At 34.7% G+C, this 18,577-nt stretch overlaps 1 protein-coding gene across 1 annotated transcript in view; it reads left to right on the top strand.

The window, feature by feature from the left end:
• Positions 1 to 18,577, top strand: part of LOC142358612 (protein flightless-1 homolog) — a 172,865-nt gene that overhangs the window by 109,049 nt on the left and 45,239 nt on the right. Inside the window, exons 16-18 of the mRNA XM_075410058.1 lie at positions 7,816 to 7,928; positions 8,145 to 8,349; positions 17,560 to 17,815. Of these exons, the coding sequence (XP_075266173.1) occupies positions 7,816 to 7,928; positions 8,145 to 8,349; positions 17,560 to 17,815 (574 nt within the window). The remainder of the gene's footprint in view (positions 1 to 7,815; positions 7,929 to 8,144; positions 8,350 to 17,559; positions 17,816 to 18,577) is intronic.

Here is an 18,577-nt window from a genome sequence, read left to right as displayed (position 1 = left end):
ACTTAATCTAATTTCTAATAGGTCCCATTGGCTTTAATTGTTTGGAATACTTGAGTTTTTTTAGTTTCTATGTTTAAAACCACAGGTTTTAACAATTTTGACAAGACCTGTTTTCATAAACCAGTCAAGATTTTTTTGGATTGACCGTTTTGTGTTCGTTGTCCCGTCGTTTGGTCTCATTATTGACAGGTCCCATTTTCTCGCCAATTAGGCTTAATTGGATCTATATAATAGAGTTTTAGATAATAGTTTACAGTTTAAGATAATAGTTTAATTGTGTGCGACACTTTTTGTTTTCGACTGTTTATGAACTTTTCATTGTGGCAAAACTTGTTGCTACTTCTTTCAAGATTTCCCTTTTTTCTGCATTTTTCCTTAATGGTAGTATTTTATTTCCGTTGATAGATAGTGTAATAGATTTGAAGAGTTTAAGTTTCAGTAGCGTGTTAGTTGACTTTGATTGCACTTCAATGAAGTCCTTTAAAAATCGTTTTTTCCAAATGCTTGAGTTGGCAAAAGTTAGTTTCTGCTGACTAAACTGCTTGTGTAAAAGGCTTTAGATTGACGTTGTTAGGAATAATGACTTCAATAGCACTATTTTCCAATAATGAACAAATAAAATCACTTTTTTTCGATTTATGTAGTATTTTATTTAATTTAGTTCACGCCTTAGTATTTATTTTGTTTGTCATCAGTGGTTGTTCTTTTAAGAAGGCTAATTTGTTGTTTCATGAAGTGTTTTTCAAGACTGCTCCTAAGTTATTTTTATTTTGCTTGATCTATTTATCTCGTTCTTCGTATTACACGAGTCAATTTTCATGCTTTTGATCACACCGAAACAGGAAGTGGACTGCATTAGGTTGTCAACTTTCATTATAGCAATTGCTAGCGGACATAAGTTTCATAGTATCTCGCCGAAACTGCACACCGAATTGAAACAGTTTTTGAAACTTCTGTCAATTTCTGCTCTTTCTTTTTTCTTCGGTTTCAATCCCGATGCGCGTCAAGCGTGACAGTGGTAGCTATTTTCCGGCAATTTGCCGGCTATATATGTTTTGCTATTCTGTCACCTGGTCTCAAAATGACCAGCTCTCATATGTGTCCCATCTAATCAATTTAAATACTTGTTTTTTGACACTTGTTTTTAAAAATCAGTTTTCGGATTTTGCACATTTTTTGTTTTTTTTTCTGTCACTTAATCTAATTTCTAATAGGTCCCATTGGCTTTAATTGTTTGGAATACTTGAGTTTTTTTAGTTTCTAAGTTTAAAACCACAGGTTTTAACAATTTTGACAAGACCTGTTTTCATAAACCAGTCAAGATTTTTTTGGATTGACCGTTTTGTGTTCGTTGTCCCGTCGTTCGGTCTCATTATTGACAGGTCCCATTTTCTCGCCAATTAGGTTTAACGATCTATGTAATAGAGTTTTAGATAATAGTTTAGAGTTTTAGATAACAGTTTAATTGTCTGCGACACTATTTAATTTCGACTGTTTTTGAACTTTTCATTGTGGCAGAACTTGTTGCTACTTCTTTCAAGTGTTTTCTGCGTTTTTCCTTAATGGTAATATTTTTTTCCGTTGATAGATAGTGCAATAGATTTGAAGAATTTAAGTTTTAGTTACTTGTTAGTTGACTTTGATTGCACTTATTTTCAATGAAGTTCTTAAAAATCGTTTTGCCAAATGCTTGTGTTGGCAGAAATTAGTTTCTGCTGACTAAACTGCTTGTGTAAAAGGCTTTAGATTGACGTTGTTAGGAATAATGACTTCAGTAGCACTATTTTCCAATAATGAACAAAATCACTTTTTTTTTATTTATGTAGTATTGTATTTAATTTAGTTCACGCCTTGGTGTTTTGTTTGTCATCAGTGGTTGTTCTTTTAAGAAGGCTGAATTGTTGTGTTTCATGAAGTGTTTTTCAAGACTGCTCCTCCTAAGTTATTTTTATTTTGCTTGATCTATTTATCTCGTTCTTCGTATTACACGAGTCACATTTTTCATGCTTTTGATCACGCCGAAACAGGAAGTGGAGTGGAAAAGCCCGAGGTTTTGCTGCGTTAAATTCTTTCAATCTAATGAAGTAGAGAGAAGTCGGTCTATGAACCAAAATTCGTTTCTCGCTAGAGATTTTTTGTTAACATGCGGCCTTTTTGCTTCGATTTTTTTTTGTTTTCCATTTTTCGGGTTGGATTTTTTTCTTAGTTGTACTAGTCAAGTGGTAGTCCATTCTATGTTATTTTTTGTTCGGTCATTGGAAATTCTTTGGATTGTAGTTCTGGAGTTGTCCTGCTATCTTTTTTGTATGATGTGTTCAAAAATTTTTCTATGTTTTTAAGCTTCTTTCAAAACGGGATAAACAGGTAACCCTGAGCGGGCGCTAAGTTTCGTGAGAATTCATCAGCTGGTTTTAGTAGTTTTTCAAGTGCTTATAGTTTTGAACTTTCTCGGAAGGCCTGAATTTATGGTGAAAAGGTCACTTTTTGTAGTTTTTGCGCCCAAACTGGTTCGTTTTCTCATGGTTCCAAAAATATACCCGAACTTTCAAGGTCATTTTTTCAGGTTATTTTGAGGCATCTTCAGGTGAAAGTTCAGGAATTGTCGCCTGAATTTTTCTGGTAAATTACATGTAAGTTTAGTTCCAGTTGGAACAATTTGCCTGAAGGATTCAGGTAAATTCGGGGCGTTTTTTTTTCAGGTAATTTTAGCTGAACTTGATTTAGTGTTCGCTCAGTCCCCCCACTAAGTTAAATATGAGTTTTTTAGTTGCTAAGTGTATAACTGCAGGTTTTAGCTGACATTGGTGTTCAGCTTAATAGCCGTAAGTTAAAAGCTGAATCAAGTGTAATTTTGGAATCTAACCGAGTATGAGGAATTTGCATAACAAATAAGAACAATTTGAGACTTAGAAAATTTCTGTTATTTTCTATCTCTTGTTTTTCCGTGTTCCGTTTCAACCCCATCGTGCCTCAAGCTGCTTAACAGGTTGCTAGTTTCCTGCAATTTGCCCGATATGCTTTTAGCAGCGGCACAACGACAGCTCTAGCTAATATCGGGCCTCTCTTGGTTTTTTGAATCAAAGAATTCGAATTATATTGGGGCGCTGTCTCTTTCAAGATCTGTTCACTCATGATTTTTGAGGTCGAATTGAAAAGATGATTTTGATCACGTCGAAACAGGAAGTGTAGTGGAAAAGCGCGTGGTACATGCGGTATTTTCGCTTTCTTTTCTACTGTTTTCCAACTTTTGGTTTGGATTTTTTCTAAATAGTTTTCCCAATCAAGTGATAGTCCATTCTATGTCTATTTTTTGTTTAGTCATTTGAAATTCTTTGAATTGTAGTTCTGGAGTTGTCCTGCTATCTTTTTTGTAAGATGTGTTCAAAAATTTTTCTATGACTTTGAACTTTTAAAACGGGATAAACAGGTAGCCTTCAGCGGTCGTTAAGTTTCCTGAGAAGTTCTAAGCTGTTTTTAGTTGTTTTTCAAGTGCTTATAGTTTTGAACTTTTTTGGAAGGCCTAAATTTATGGTGAAAAAATTTATGGTGACTTTGATTGCACTTATTTTCAATGAAGTTCTTAAAAATCGTTTTGCCAAATGCTTGTGTTGGCAGAAATTAGTTTCTGCTGACTAAACTGCTTGTGTAAAAGGCTTTAGATTGACGTTGTTAGGAATAATGACTTCAGTAGCACTATTTTCCAATAATGAACAAAATCACTTTTTTTTTATTTATGTAGTATTGTATTTAATTTAGTTCACGCCATGGTGTTTTGTTTGTCATCAGTGGTTGTTCTTTTAAGAAGGCTGATTTGTTGTGTTTCATGAAGTGTTTTTCAAGACTGCTCCTCCTAAGTTATTTTTATTTTGCTTGATCTATTTATCTCGTTCTTCGTATTACACGAGTCACATTTTTCATGCTTTTGATCACGCCGAAACAGGAAGTGGAGTGGAAAAGCCCGAGGTTTTGCTGCGTTAAATTCTTTCAATCTAATGAAGTAGAGAGAAGTCGGTCTATGAACCAAAATTCGTTTCTCGCTAGAGATTTTTTGTTAACATGCGGCCTTTTTGCTTCGATTTTTTTTTTGTTTTCCATTTTTCGGGTTGGATTTTTTTCTTAGTTGTACTAGTCAAGTGGTAGTCCATTCTATGTTATTTTTTGTTCGGTCATTGGAAATTCTTTGGATTGTAGTTCTGGAGTTGTCCTGCTATCTTTTTTGTATGATTTGTTCAAAAATTTTTATGTTTTTAAGCTTCTTTCAAAACGGGATAAACAGGTAACCCTGAGCGGGCGCTAAGTTTCGTGAGAATTCATCAGCTGGTTTTAGTAGTTTTTCAAGTGCTTATAGTTTTGAACTTTCTCGGAAGGCCTGAATTTATGGTGAAAAGGTCACTTTTTGTAGTTTTTGCGCCCAAACTGGTTCGTTTTCTCATGGTTCCAAAAATATACCCGAACTTTCAAGGTCATTTTTTCAGGTTATTTTGAGGCATCTTCAGGTAAAAGTTCAGGAATTGTCGCCTGAATTTTTCTGGTAAATTACATGTAAGTTTAGTTCCAGTTGGAACAATTTGCCTGAAGGATTCAGGTAAATTCGGGGTGTTTTTTTTTTCAGGTAATTTTAGCTGAACTTGATTTAGTGTTCGCTCAGTCCCCCCACTAAGTTAAATATGAGTTTTTTAGTTGCTAAGTGTATAACTGCAGGTTTTAGCTGACATTGGTGTTCTGCTTAATAGCCGTAAGTTAAAAGCTGAATCAAGTGTAATTTTGGAATCTAACCGAGTATGAGGAATTTGCATAACAAATAAGAACAATTTGAGACTTAGAAAATTTCTGTTATTTTCTATCTCTTGTTTTTCCGTGTTCCGTTTCAACCCCATCGTGCCTCAAGCTGCTTAACAGGTTGCTAGTTTCCTGCAATTTGCCCGATATGCTTTTAGCAGCGGCACAACGACAGCTCTAGCTAATATCGGGCCTCTCTTGGTTTTTTGAATCAAAGAATTCGAATTATATTGGGGCGCTGTCTCTTTCAAGATCTGTTCACTCATGATTTTTGAGGTCGAATTGAAAAGATGATTTTGATCACGTCGAAACAGGAAGTGTAGTGGAAAAGCGCGTGGTACATGCGGTATTTTCGCTTTCTTTTCTACTGTTTTCCAACTTTTGGTTTGGATTTTTTCTAAATAGTTTTCCCAATCAAGTGATAGTCCATTCTATGTCTATTTTTTGTTTAGTCATTTGAAATTCTTTGAATTGTAGTTCTGGAGTTCTCCTGCTATCTTTTTTGTAAGATGTGTTCAAAAATTTTTCTATGACTTTGAACTTTTAAAACGGGATAAACAGGTAGCCTTCAGCGGTCGTTAAGTTTCCTGAGAAGTTCTAAGCTGTTTTTAGTTGTTTTTCAAGTGCTTATAGTTTTGAACTTTTTTGGAAGGCCTAAATTTATGGTGAAAAAATTTATGGTGACTTTGATTGCACTTATTTTCAATGAAGTTCTTAAAAATCGTTTTGCCAAATGCTTGTGTTGGCAGAAATTAGTTTCTGCTGACTAAACTGCTTGTGTAAAAGGCTTTAGATTGACGTTGTTAGGAATAATGACTTCAGTAGCACTATTTTCCAATAATGAACAAAATCACTTTTTTTTTATTTATGTAGTATTGTATTTAATTTAGTTCACGCCTTGGTGTTTTGTTTGTCATCAGTGGTTGTTCTTTTAAGAAGGCTGATTTGTTGTGTTTCATGAAGTGTTTTTCAAGACTGCTCCTCCTAAGTTATTTTTATTTTGCTTGATCTATTTATCTCGTTCTTCGTATTACACGAGTCACATTTTTCATGCTTTTGATCACGCCGAAACAGGAAGTGGAGTGGAAAAGCCCGAGGTTTTGCTGCGTTAAATTCTTTCAATCTAATGAAGTAGAGAGAAGTCGGTCTATGAACCAAAATTCGTTTCTCGCTAGAGATTTTTTGTTAACATGCGGCCTTTTTGCTTCGATTTTTTTTTGTTTTCCATTTTTCGGGTTGGATTTTTTTCTTAGTTGTACTAGTCAAGTGGTAGTCCATTCTATGTTATTTTTTGTTCGGTCATTGGAAATTCTTTGGATTGTAGTTCTGGAGTTGTCCTGCTATCTTTTTTGTATGATTTGTTCAAAAATTTTTATGTTTTTAAGCTTCTTTCAAAACGGGATAAACAGGTAACCCTGAGCGGGCGCTAAGTTTCGTGAGAATTCATCAGCTGGTTTTAGTAGTTTTTCAAGTGCTTATAGTTTTGAACTTTCTCGGAAGGCCTGAATTTATGGTGAAAAGGTCACTTTTTGTAGTTTTTGCGCCCAAACTGGTTCGTTTTCTCATGGTTCCAAAAATATACCCGAACTTTCAAGGTCATTTTTTCAGGTTATTTTGAGGCATCTTCAGGTAAAAGTTCAGGAATTGTCGCCTGAATTTTTCTGGTAAATTACATGTAAGTTTAGTTCCAGTTGGAACAATTTGCCTGAAGGATTCAGGTAAATTCGGGGTGTTTTTTTTTTCAGGTAATTTTAGCTGAACTTGATTTAGTGTTCGCTCAGTCCCCCCACTAAGTTAAATATGAGTTTTTTAGTTGCTAAGTGTATAACTGCAGGTTTTAGCTGACATTGGTGTTCTGCTTAATAGCCGTAAGTTAAAAGCTGAATCAAGTGTAATTTTGGAATCTAACCGAGTATGAGGAATTTGCATAACAAATAAGAACAATTTGAGACTTAGAAAATTTCTGTTATTTTCTATCTCTTGTTTTTCCGTGTTCCGTTTCAACCCCATCGTGCCTCAAGCTGCTTAACAGGTTGCTAGTTTCCTGCAATTTGCCCGATATGCTTTTAGCAGCGGCACAACGACAGCTCTAGCTAATATCGGGCCTCTCTTGGTTTTTTGAATCAAAGAATTCGAATTATATTGGGGCGCTGTCTCTTTCAAGATCTGTTCACTCATGATTTTTGAGGTCGAATTGAAAAGATGATTTTGATCACGTCGAAACAGGAAGTGTAGTGGAAAAGCGCGTGGTACATGCGGTATTTTCGCTTTCTTTTCTACTGTTTTCCAACTTTTGGTTTGGATTTTTTCTAAATAGTTTTCCCAATCAAGTGATAGTCCATTCTATGTCTATTTTTTGTTTAGTCATTTGAAATTCTTTGAATTGTAGTTCTGGAGTTGTCCGGCTATCTTTTTTGTAAGATGTGTTCAAAAATTTTTCTATGACTTTGAACTTTTAAAACGGGATAAACAGGTAGCCCTCAGCGGGCGTTAAGTTTCCTGAGAAGTTCTAAGCTGTTTTTAGTTGTTTTTCAAGTGCTTATAGTTTTGACCTTTTTTGGAAGGCCTAAATTTATGGTGAAAAGGTCATTTTTTGTGGTTTTTGCACCCAAACTGGTGCTTTTATCATGGTTCCGATTGCTTCCGAAAATATACCTGATCTTTCAAGGCGGCTTTTCAGGTTAATTTGAGGCAACTTGTGGTGAAAGTTTTTCAATTGTCGCTTAAATTTTTCAGGTAAATTGCGGGTAAATTTAGTTCGAGTGGGAATAATTTGCCTGAACGACTCAGGTTAATTCGAGTGTTTTTTTTTTCAGGTAAATTTAGCTGAACGTGATTTAGTGTTCGCTCTCCCCCCCCCCACTTAATTCTAACATCCCCAACCGGCAGCTGGCTACTAACGAAGCCAACCGCTCGCTGGTTGTTTGAGAGAAATTTGCCGGACGTTAGTCAGTTATGTTCCTCCAATTATTTTTGATTACCCTTTTCTAAGATGAACTTTTCCGAGTGATTTTAGCTGATAACTTTTTGCTTCAGGTTTACATTCAAACCCAGCGAATGGCTGGATCTCAACACCATAAAGAAGCCTAACTTGTACAATGTACACATCAAACAAGTTGATGGAGGCAAATATTTTGAGCTCAGTCAAGGTAAATAGTCAATTTTTAATATCCCGGGAAAATTAAAACGAAGATGAAATTATGTACTTTATCGAATTGATAACCGTTCAGTTTGAACGTATTGATTGCTGTATTGATGTAGTGATCTAACCAAATAAATATTGAGTGGCTGAGTTCAATTATCGGTAGTAAGAATAAGCGCTTTTTTCATATATAATCCTTGTTAACGTGATATTCTGTTAACAGTGGAGCAGACTTCGTGGTCCTTAAACGAGAGCCAGCTGGACCCCCGCAGTGTGTGTATCCTGGATGCACAGACGGCTGTGTTTGTGTGGGAGGGGCGCAAGAGTGCCAGGATACTTAAGAGGGCTAGTGTCCAGATGGCTGGAGTCCTGCTTAGGACCGTCATCAGACAGGACGATGAAGCTGGCGTCATTGTCGAGAAACAGGGGTAAGAGAGGATAAGGAGTTCTTCCCATAGTGCGCTTGTTTGTACAGCGGACGTACTTGTTTGCAAAAAGTATGGTTTTGAGTATGGTAAAAGTTTGAGCATGGTTTTCTATCGGTTTTCACTACTGGAAGAGGTGCAATGATGATTTATTTCGTACGAATGTAAACCGTGCGTGGTATAATTTAAATTCCACTTCTTAATTTTTATAGCTGCGAAGCTGTAAGCTGAGCGTAGCTATATTGCGGTGCTCTTGGGTTTTTACGACTCGAAGAGGAGTATTGGTTTTCTTAAGGTTTTTTTTTACCGGAAGTACTATTCGTTCAGACGCTGTTTTGACCTAAAAGCGAAAGTGAGTAAAGTTGCCGTGTGAACTAATTTTTTCTGAGCGAGAGAAGTTTTTTGATCATGTGCCGCGTTTAGTGAATGACTTTTTGACTTTGAAAAGTAGCTTTTGACTGAATAGCACATATAGACAACCGTTTTTAGCCGTTTTTTCGTCTAAGTGGCCCAATTTTTTTTGCTTGTAATTTGGTTTTTTGTGGGATTAATTTTTTTTCGATGCTCTATTGGAATGTCAACCTCGGAAATTGATACCACAGTGTTTTGCAGAGCCTGCAGATGCGTTTCAAGTTCAAAATTGGCACATAGTTCTTGACTTCTTAGTTACTTTTTGGCTTTTTCTCTATTAATTTCTTCATTTTTGGATCTTTTAACCGTCTTTTTGTCAACAATCAGTCAATATGGCAGCTTCTTTTTGATAATTCATATACTCAACGCCTCTTTCTACCCAGATGTAATTTTGTTTTATAAAATTGTACATATGAGAATCCGATTTTTGTATTTTTTTTCCGATTTTTGTCACTTTTTTTGTTTGTATTTTGGTTTTACTTACCAGAAAAAGTCCATGAGGGACTTTAATTTCGTTTCAAAAAAAATTCAATCATTTTTTGGCGTTAAATTTTTGAAAAATAGTTAAAACTTTTTCAACAATGCAGTCTTAAAAGTTTTTTGACCATTTTTTTAAACAACTTTTAAACTTTTTTAACTTCTGCTTTTCTTTTTTATTCTGCTTAGGAGGATGAATCTTTTTCTCGGTTGACTCCGATGTTTCGTATTATTCACTTTTTTACTAAGTTTTGTTTTCTTCAAGAGGATAGATCTTTGTATTGGATGGCTCTTTATCTTTTCTATGTTCCAAATTGCTGAACAATTAAATGTATTCGTTTTTTTTGTATGATTTGTATGTATTGAATTTCTTAATTTGATTTTTAACTTTCGAAAATCAAGAATGTCTTTTTGTTACGGTGTTCCTTACATTTTGCCCATTTTTCATATTTTAGTTAGTATAATTCTAGGTTTGTGCTAGCACCTACATTTATTTTTTTGGTATTTTGATTTTTTCAGTTGTCAAAAAATCGAATGATTTCAGCTTTTTCTTAGATTTTCGTCATTTCTTTGGTTTGCAATTTATTTCATTCAACATAAGGCAGTACTGAGAGTCTTCTATTAAAATTTCTCCAAAATTTCCGCTTATTAATGGTAACTGCAAATTTTTTCCGACCTTGGTTTTATTTTAAACGATTTTTTGCCTTTAAATATTCTTCTGCTGCTTATGTCTTTTTATGATCAGTTTAATTTTTGAATTAGTGTGAAATCATGTTGTCTAGCATATGTACAACAAGGAAGTATGTGTTGTTTTTTGTCTTAATTGCAGTGATTAGAAGTGTATTGTAGTGGTTATCTGATTCTTTAATTTGAGCATTCTTTTTTGAAAAGATTTAACTTAGTTTCTTAGATTATTATCTGGCGTTTGCTTTAGTGATCTTTGAGATTAGAATCATGAATTATTGGAGGGCAATTGATAGACCTGTTAGCTTTTTTAGCCTATCAGCATTTTGATCTTGTTAATTATTTCAGATTTTTTTAACGTTACCAAACGTTTTCAAAAAAAAAAATAAAATTTTGCTACGTTTTGTTTCTCTTGGTGACAGTGGTTTAGGTCACCAATTTTTAGAAAAAACCTGGGGAGGTAACAAGTTAATGGTTTAATTCAAATGGTAATGGCTTCCGCCGCTTTTACGGTTTTTTATGTGAAGTTCTGGCGCTTCGAGTCGCTTCCGGAATTCTTCCGGCTATGTTTTTTGTTTCGTCGTCTGACGCTTCATTTTCGTTTTACATTTGTTCTAGAACATTCTTTCTCGTCACTGCTTAAATGGCTTTTTCGCGCTTGATTTCACGCTTTCTGCGTGACCTAAATTGCGGTTATTCAGAAACAGAATCTGTTCCTAAAACAAAGTTGATTGTAAGAAAACAGATTGTATGGTCCGACAGCCGAGTGGTTAAGGCGACTGGCTGTTAATCCGGAGATCGCCGGTTCGAGACGCGACAGGGAAAATTTTTTGCACCCAAAAACAACCTCCTTTGAAATAAACTTGTAAGTTTTATAGGCAGCGGCGATAACTATTATCAACTCACTTCTGTATCTTTTTCCATCTGTATTTTACGGCACGCAAGTCTATTTCGCAGCTATTCCGGCAATCTGCCGGCTATGTTTTAGCAGTTATATTTCCACTGTTTGTATTTGTATGCAATTTTTCGTACCGCCGATTTTTCATCTGATCAACAAACTTCGCGATTTGGTCTTGAGACGTAAGATGAACTGGTAAAGCCGGAGCACCACTCCATACCTATACCAGTAGTGAGTAATATGTGCTATCCAAAAAATATTTGTTAAAAAAACGCGTAATTTGCGTGTTTGCATGATAAATCAACCCATTAAAAAAATTTTCAAAAACACCCTTTTCAAGCCATTTTTTTTTTAAAAAAAGACGGAAACTGCCTACTCGGCAGATTTCCAGCCTTCGTTTTTTTTCCTTAAAATTGGCCTAAAAGCAGCACTTCTGAAACGTTTTGCATGGGGCGACAGAATCACACTTTCCTTCCACTACTCTAACAATAAAAATACTGTTTCAACTATATCAAACACTAAGCAAAAATTCTCTCATTAATTAGTTAAAATGAGTAGACTACTACTATTATATAATGTAACTTTATTAGTATGGGTCGTAAGAAATTCAAGACGTTCAAGAACGAAAATGAGAAAGATGTTTTTTCTTGTAAAAAGTTATATGATGATGTAGATGATTTTTGTTAGTCATTGTTATGATTATAATCATATTTCAAAGATATTATCTAAAAGAAGACACAATATTAATCCAAATAATGTAATAAGTTTTATATTTAATCTTTAAAATAATAAGTTTTACATATCAGCGTTCAGTTAGATTTGAGAAAATGATGGCTAAAATTATTACAAATAGCATATTAACGAGTAGATCACCAACACTATTAACCTTTTAGTTAATGCATGACTTCTGTAACACCTACTGGAAATTGAAATTTGAAATTCAGCATCATAGTTAATTTTTATGTTTAAATGAAACAAAACTATGACTGAAACCTAGAGTGCTTTTTATTATACTAAACAATAAATTTGCTGACTAAGTCAGATGTAAAGTAAAACTTAATACATCACCATTGAAATCAATTGGTCTACCATGTTCATCTTTAATAATCAAATTCATTGTTTTACTTGCTGCATATTTACCAAAATGATTAAATCCTAGTAATGGCGCTTTTGAATTTTCTAGATCAAAACTAGGACCACCTTGTATCACATGCATTTTAGTCTTATCCGCTTCTAATATAACATTATATGTTATCTCTGCTATTTCAGACACTTTGTAAGATCCAGGTGATATATTATTTATCAATGCTGGTGGTTTAGTGTTAGAACTAGTGTTAGTGCTAGTGCTATTTTTGTTATCAACACCACTACTGCATATATAAATTGTCTACCAATACCAGTTTGCGTCTCAAAAACTACTTTTTTCTGAGGGAATCTTGATGCGGTCGGAAATTAAACAGGTTTTATTTTGTCCTCCGGATTTTTTGTTCTTTTGCCTGCTTTCTGTACAGTACTACTTTTTCCGAGGGAGTCCTGATGCTTTCTGCGACCACAGTGGCGAGATCTTTTTCCGCTGCTTTCCAAATGTTCTTCTTGACACTACTCGTTCCTTCTACTGATAGATTCTTTATAAAACTAAAAACCAGGGGTTTCTATACCTTTCGACTTTGTTTTAACTTCTTAGGACCCTTTGAGGACTTTGTTTTAACTTCTTAGTATCACTTTAAACGACGAGTTCTTCTAATAATTGACGAATTAAACTGCTGTTTCCGGGGTAGAAGCTACTCTCTACTTACAATTGTTTTTCCTACTCGGCAATTGTCTTCTCTGTCAAAAACAACTGAACTTTGCCGGAAAAATATCAATCAGTCAAACCGAAGTTTAAATGCTTTTAGATTTTTATCTTTGGGAACGCTTTTTTGTTCCGTAGCTTGTTGACATAAACTAAATTGAAGAATCAATTACTTGCTTTTATCGTGTTCAAACTTGTTGTATTCGAGTAAGAATTTCCTCAAACCTTAATACGCTTAAATCATATAGCTTGTTGGGTAATACATGAAAGGGAAATCTATTCACAGTGTGAACGAGTCAAGTTAGAGTTTGAGTTTGTGTTCTAAAAATAGCCTTTAGGTAATTTTTCATCAGAATATAGAAGGGTTTAAACTCCACTCTCCCAATTCAAACCATGAAGAAATTTTGACACCCAACGGTGCGATCGTCTTTCACTCGAAGAGAATATGTTGAATGGTGTTGGGGGTAAACATGACACAGTATCGCAATAATTTCCTGTCTAAACAGCTAGTTCTTTAATAATAATGCCAGACTTTTTAATGTTGAAAGCTATCCAAATCAAGAACTGGTCTTGATTTCAACACTCCAACAAACTGAATAAACTGCTTTTAAAAGTTTTCCAATAAAGACAGAAGACAAGTCCTTTCACGTGACCAAAGTACTTGTTTTACACGACAGGGTTGGACATACGAGTAGCACGGCCCTTTTTCACTTAAAATACTTGTCCATGTCCAGAGAAGAATTATCAATAATAATCAGTCCACAAAAGGGTCTCATTTTCATCGCAATATCTAAATCAATATCAGGATCCAAGTACAGGCATGCTACCAAGAAATAATGAAATCTTTCACCGTCTTGAGAATAATCCTTTTTCAATTCATTGTAAATTTCGTAAATAACTTTCAAATGAACCGTTGCTAGTGGTGTCATAACGCAAAAATGAGTTGCAAGGCGGTATAGTCGCCTAATCCTATTCCGTCTAGGATAACCCCCCATTATACTATAATTAGGTATCGGAGGATAACCCCCTCTCTTGAGACAGTACTCATACGTGACTTACCTCACTCAATAAAATGACTCTTTCACTTTCTGTTAAACTTAAGTGTAAGTTGAATTAGTTTAAGGTCAAAAGAAATCAAATGTGTAAAGAGCCTCCCTAATGAACAGGCTTCTGCGCAATGAATATAAACAAGCTTTATTAATTTATCTCTAAATGTTTTTCACATAGCTTTCTGAGCGGCTTCGATAACTTTTTCAACTTATATCTGTATCTGTTTCTATCTCTATCATACGGCATGCAACTCTATTCTTTCGCAGCTATTCCGGCAATCTGCCGGCTATGTATGTTCATATGCGGCATTTTCGCCTTGACAGTTACCTTTTTTTCGATTTTGCTGGAATTTTTTTTCTAAACGGTTTCCTCGGTCAAATAATAGTGCATTCTGTCTAGTTTTGTTTAGTCAATGAAATTTCTTTGAATTGCTGGTCAAGACTTGCTCTGTAATCTGCCGGCTATGTTCTAGTTTATTCAGTAAGAATAGCTCTGATCGGTGTAATCATTCGCTTTTTGATTTGTAGAGAAATACCGAATCAATGAACGTTTCCATTGTACCTTTCGTCGTCACTAGCAACTCTGTTTGCCTTTTGCCTAAGTTGGGCTATAATGCTGACTCGTCAAGAAGTTGTATCACTGAAAACCGAAAAATTGTTGATATACTGCAAACTAGCAAGATGGTAAGCAAATATGGTCCACCGATGTTATTCTTGATCACGAACTAGTACTATTGTATGCTCAAATTTCTATGACTACCTACGATGTTCATTGACAATGAGGATATTTCAAATGATGCGCATAACAGTTCAGAAAGACAACGAAACTATTATATCAATGGCAAAGGGTGATAATCAATTTAACTTGAAATATTCATGCTTTGCTTAACAGTAATAATAAATTGGGTGGCAAATATACATAGATTCATCAAAGACAAAAAGATAGCTCGCTTTTTGTTGCATGTCATCCAGAGTCTTGGTAGCGTAGATGCAGTTTTAATGTTCAAGCTACTCGGACTATTTAATTTTTTTATTGGAGAACCAACCGTTTTCTGCAACCAAGCCGGACGTGTGTCGTCGAGAAATGCTTACCTCGTTGTTCCAATCAATAATATTAGTGCCCTAATTTCATATGTGGGCATAATAAAAACAGTTTATTATAGCTGCGAAGCTGTAAGCTGAGCGAAGCTATATTGCGGTGCTCTTGGTTTTTTTACGACTCGAAGAGGAGTATTGGTTTTCTCTCGGTTTTTTTTTACAGGAAGTAGATTTGTTCACGCGGCATTTTGACCTAAAAGCGAAAGTGAGAAAAGCTGTCTTGGTGAACAAATTTTCGCTAAGCGAGAGAAGTTTTTTGATCATGCGCTGCGTTTAGTGAATGACTTTTTGACTTTGAAAAGTAGTTTTTGACTGAATGGCATATATAGATAACCGTTTTTAGCCGTTTTTTCCGTCTAAGTGGCCAATTTTTTTTGCTTGTATTTTGGTTTTTTGTAGAAATAATTTTTATTCGATACTATATTGAAATGCCAACATCGGAGATTGATGCCACAGTGTTTTGCAGAGCCTGAATATGGGTTTCAATTTGAAAATTGGCACATATTTTTTGATTTTTTAGTTAATTTTTGACTTTTTTACTATTAATTTCTTCATTCTTAGATAACCGTCTTTTTGTCAAAAATCAGTTCATTTGGCAACTTCCCTTTGATAATTCATATACTTAACGCCTCTCTCTACCTCGGTGTATTTTTGTTTTATAAAATTGTACATATGCTAATCCGATTTTGGTAGTTTTTTCCCGATTTTTGTCAGTTTTTTGTTTGTATTTTGATTGTAATTACTAGAAATAGTCTTTTTGTGCAACATGAGGGACCTTAATTGCGTTTTAATAAAAATTCAATCATTTTTTGGAGTTCAGTTCTTGAAAAACAGTTGAAGCTTTTTCGTAAATGCAGTCTGAAAAGTTTTTTGATAATTTTTTTTTGCAAAATGTTCCAATGTTTTATATTTTTGAGTTCTGCTTTGTCCTATTTTTTTTGTTCTCTTCAGGAGGATAGATTTTTGTATCGGATGACTAGTTATCTTTTCTAGGTCTCGAATGTTGAGCAGTGAACTGTATTTGTTTTTCTTGATTTTTTAATTTGATTTTTAAATTTTTAAAAAACAAGAATGCCTTTTTGTTACGGTGTGCCCTACATTGTGCCCATATTTTTAAAATTCTAGTTAGTATCATTCTAGCTTTGTCCTGGCACCTATTTTTATTTTTGGTATATTGATTTTTTCAGCTTCCATTTTTCATGAAAGCAGTATTAAAAGTTTTTTGACCTTTTTCAATAAAATATTTAATGTTTCGTATGTTTGATATCTGGTTTTTCTTATTTTTTTGTTCACTTCAGGAGGACAGATCTTTATATTGGACGACTAGTTATCTTTTCTATGTCTCTAATGCTGAACAATGAAATGTATTTGTTTTTCTTGAATTTTGTTTTTTTTTTATTTTTGACTTTCAAAAATCAAGAATGTATTTTTATTACGGTGTTCCTCATATTGTGTCCATGTTCTTATCATTCTAGTTAGTATCATTTTAGTTTTGTCCTGGCAGCTTTTTATGGCACATTTGTTTTTGGTTGTTTCAGTTGTTAAAAAATTGAATGATTTCAGCATTTTCTTAGATTTTCGTCATTTCTTTGTTTGCAATTGATTTCATTCAACACAAGGCAGTACCGAGAGTTTGCTAGCCAGCTTTTTCCAAAAGCTCTACTGAATACTATCTACTGCAACTTCTTTCCGGCCTTGGTGTTAATTTAAACGATTTTTTGCCTTTGAACATTTTTCTGCTGCTTGTCTTTTCTATGATTATTTTAATTTTTGAATTAGTTTTAAATCATGTTGTCCAGCATATGCAGAACAAGGGAGAAGTATGTGCCGTTTTTTGTTTTAATTGCAGTGATTATAACTGTAATTATAGTGGTTTTCTGATTCTTAAATTTGAGTATTCTTTTTTTTAAAAAAAAAAAATTTAACTTAGTTTCTAAGATTGTTATCTGCCGTTTGCTTTTCTGATCTTTTTGAGATCAGAATCATGAATTATTTGAGGGCAATTGTTAGCCCTTTCAGCTGTTTTAGGCCATCAGTATTTTGACCTGCTTGTCTATTTCGGATTTTTTATCGTTATCAAACATTTTCAACAACATAAAATTTTGCTGCATTTTTTTCTTGGTGACAGTGGTTTAAGTTTCAACAATTTTTAGATCAGACCAGGGGAGGTAATGAGTTAATGGTTGAATTCGAATGGTAATGGCTTCAGCTGCAATTAGGGTTTTGTTTGTGAGGTTTTGCGGCTTCGAGTCGCTTCCGGAATTCTTCCGGCTATGTTTTTTGTTTCGTCGTCTGACGCCTTTTTTTCGTTTTACATTTGTTCACACAGCAGAGCTGAAAAAGTCACATTTTCTGAATGACTTCTTCCTCTCACTAACGGCATTTGCGCGCGTGACGTCATTTCTCACTCGCTTTAGCAAAAGTTTTTAGGTTATTTGCGTGATTAAATTTTGATCATACGTGACTTACCTCACTCAATAAAATGACTTTTGCACTTTAAAACTTAAGTTTAATTTGAATTTGTTTAAGGTCAAAGGAACTCATTTGTGCAGTAAAGGTCCCTAATAAGAGGCTTCTGCGGAATGAATTTTAACAAGCTTTATTAATTTATCGCTGAATAATGTTTTTTTACCTAGTTTTTTGAGCGGCGTCGATTTTTTTTCAATTTAGATCTGAATCTGTTTCTATCTCTATTATACGGCACGCAGGTCTATTCTTTCGCAGCTATTCCGGCAATCTGCCGGCTATGTTTTCATAAGTAATAAATTTCGGTTCTGTTAGATATCAACTTGCTGCACGTTTAGGTTTGAGAGCGAGTTTTTCAAGAGCTTCTTCTCAACGTGGACCTCTGACAAGGTGTCTGTAGATTACACGAAAGACAATCAGCATCTTCCCTCTTCTGATACGACTGCTGTAGGAGGCGGGGAAGAGGCAGGGACCGGTGGTAAACTTAAGGAGGCCAAGGCCAGTTTGAGTGCCCTTTTTGCTAGCAGACAACCAGACCACAATGTGGAAGATATGGAATACGATAGACTGTACTTCTTCGAGGACCTCAAGCATGTGAGTAAACACCTGGTTATCTTATGTGGATGCGCAAAATTCTATTTTGATGCTAGGTTTGCGTGGTTTCTTGGGAAAACCATGTTTCGGTATTTATTATCCGTAATAGTAATTATACTGCATAAAAGTGGAGATATTGAAATAAACCCTGGCAAAGTAGAAAAATTGAAAACAATAGACCAGTACTACAAAGAAAAGAGCAGAACAGAAGACGATCTCAAGTTCTGGTACATGAATTGCAGAAGCCTGAATAATAAATACGAAAGCTATCAATTTTTCTGGCAACTCTCGACCAGTTGTCTTTCCTAGCTGTTACCGAAACATGGATAAAAGAGAACAATGCTATTCCAGATTCCTTTCTATGCAGTAGTCATCAATTTATGCACCAGCCGAGATCATCATCAACTGAATTGGAAAGAGGGGGAGGTGTAGGCATATGGATACCCAAGCAGTTTTCAATCAAAATAAGAAGCGACTTGAACACCATCAACCGGAATTTTTTTTGAATCATTATGGGTAGAAGTAACTGAACCTCTGAAAGAAAAACTGCTCATAAATGTGGCGTATTGTTCAAATGCAAAACTTTCAATATTCTTCCTTGACGAAATGACATCAGAAGTCTCAAATGTTTATTTTAGCACTGACAATCTAATCCTTTTCGGAGATTACAACATAAATTTACTAAGCACTGACAATCTAATCCTTTTTGGAGATTACAACATAAATTTACTAAAAGAAACTGGGAAACAATTACTAATTAAC

The sequence above is a fragment of the Convolutriloba macropyga genome, chromosome 2 (assembly GCF_964194025.1).
Source record: "Convolutriloba macropyga chromosome 2, txConMacr16.3, whole genome shotgun sequence".
In the NCBI taxonomy this organism is placed as follows: Eukaryota; Metazoa; Xenacoelomorpha; order Acoela; family Convolutidae; genus Convolutriloba; species Convolutriloba macropyga.
This window is presented reverse-complemented; position numbering and strand designations above follow the sequence as displayed.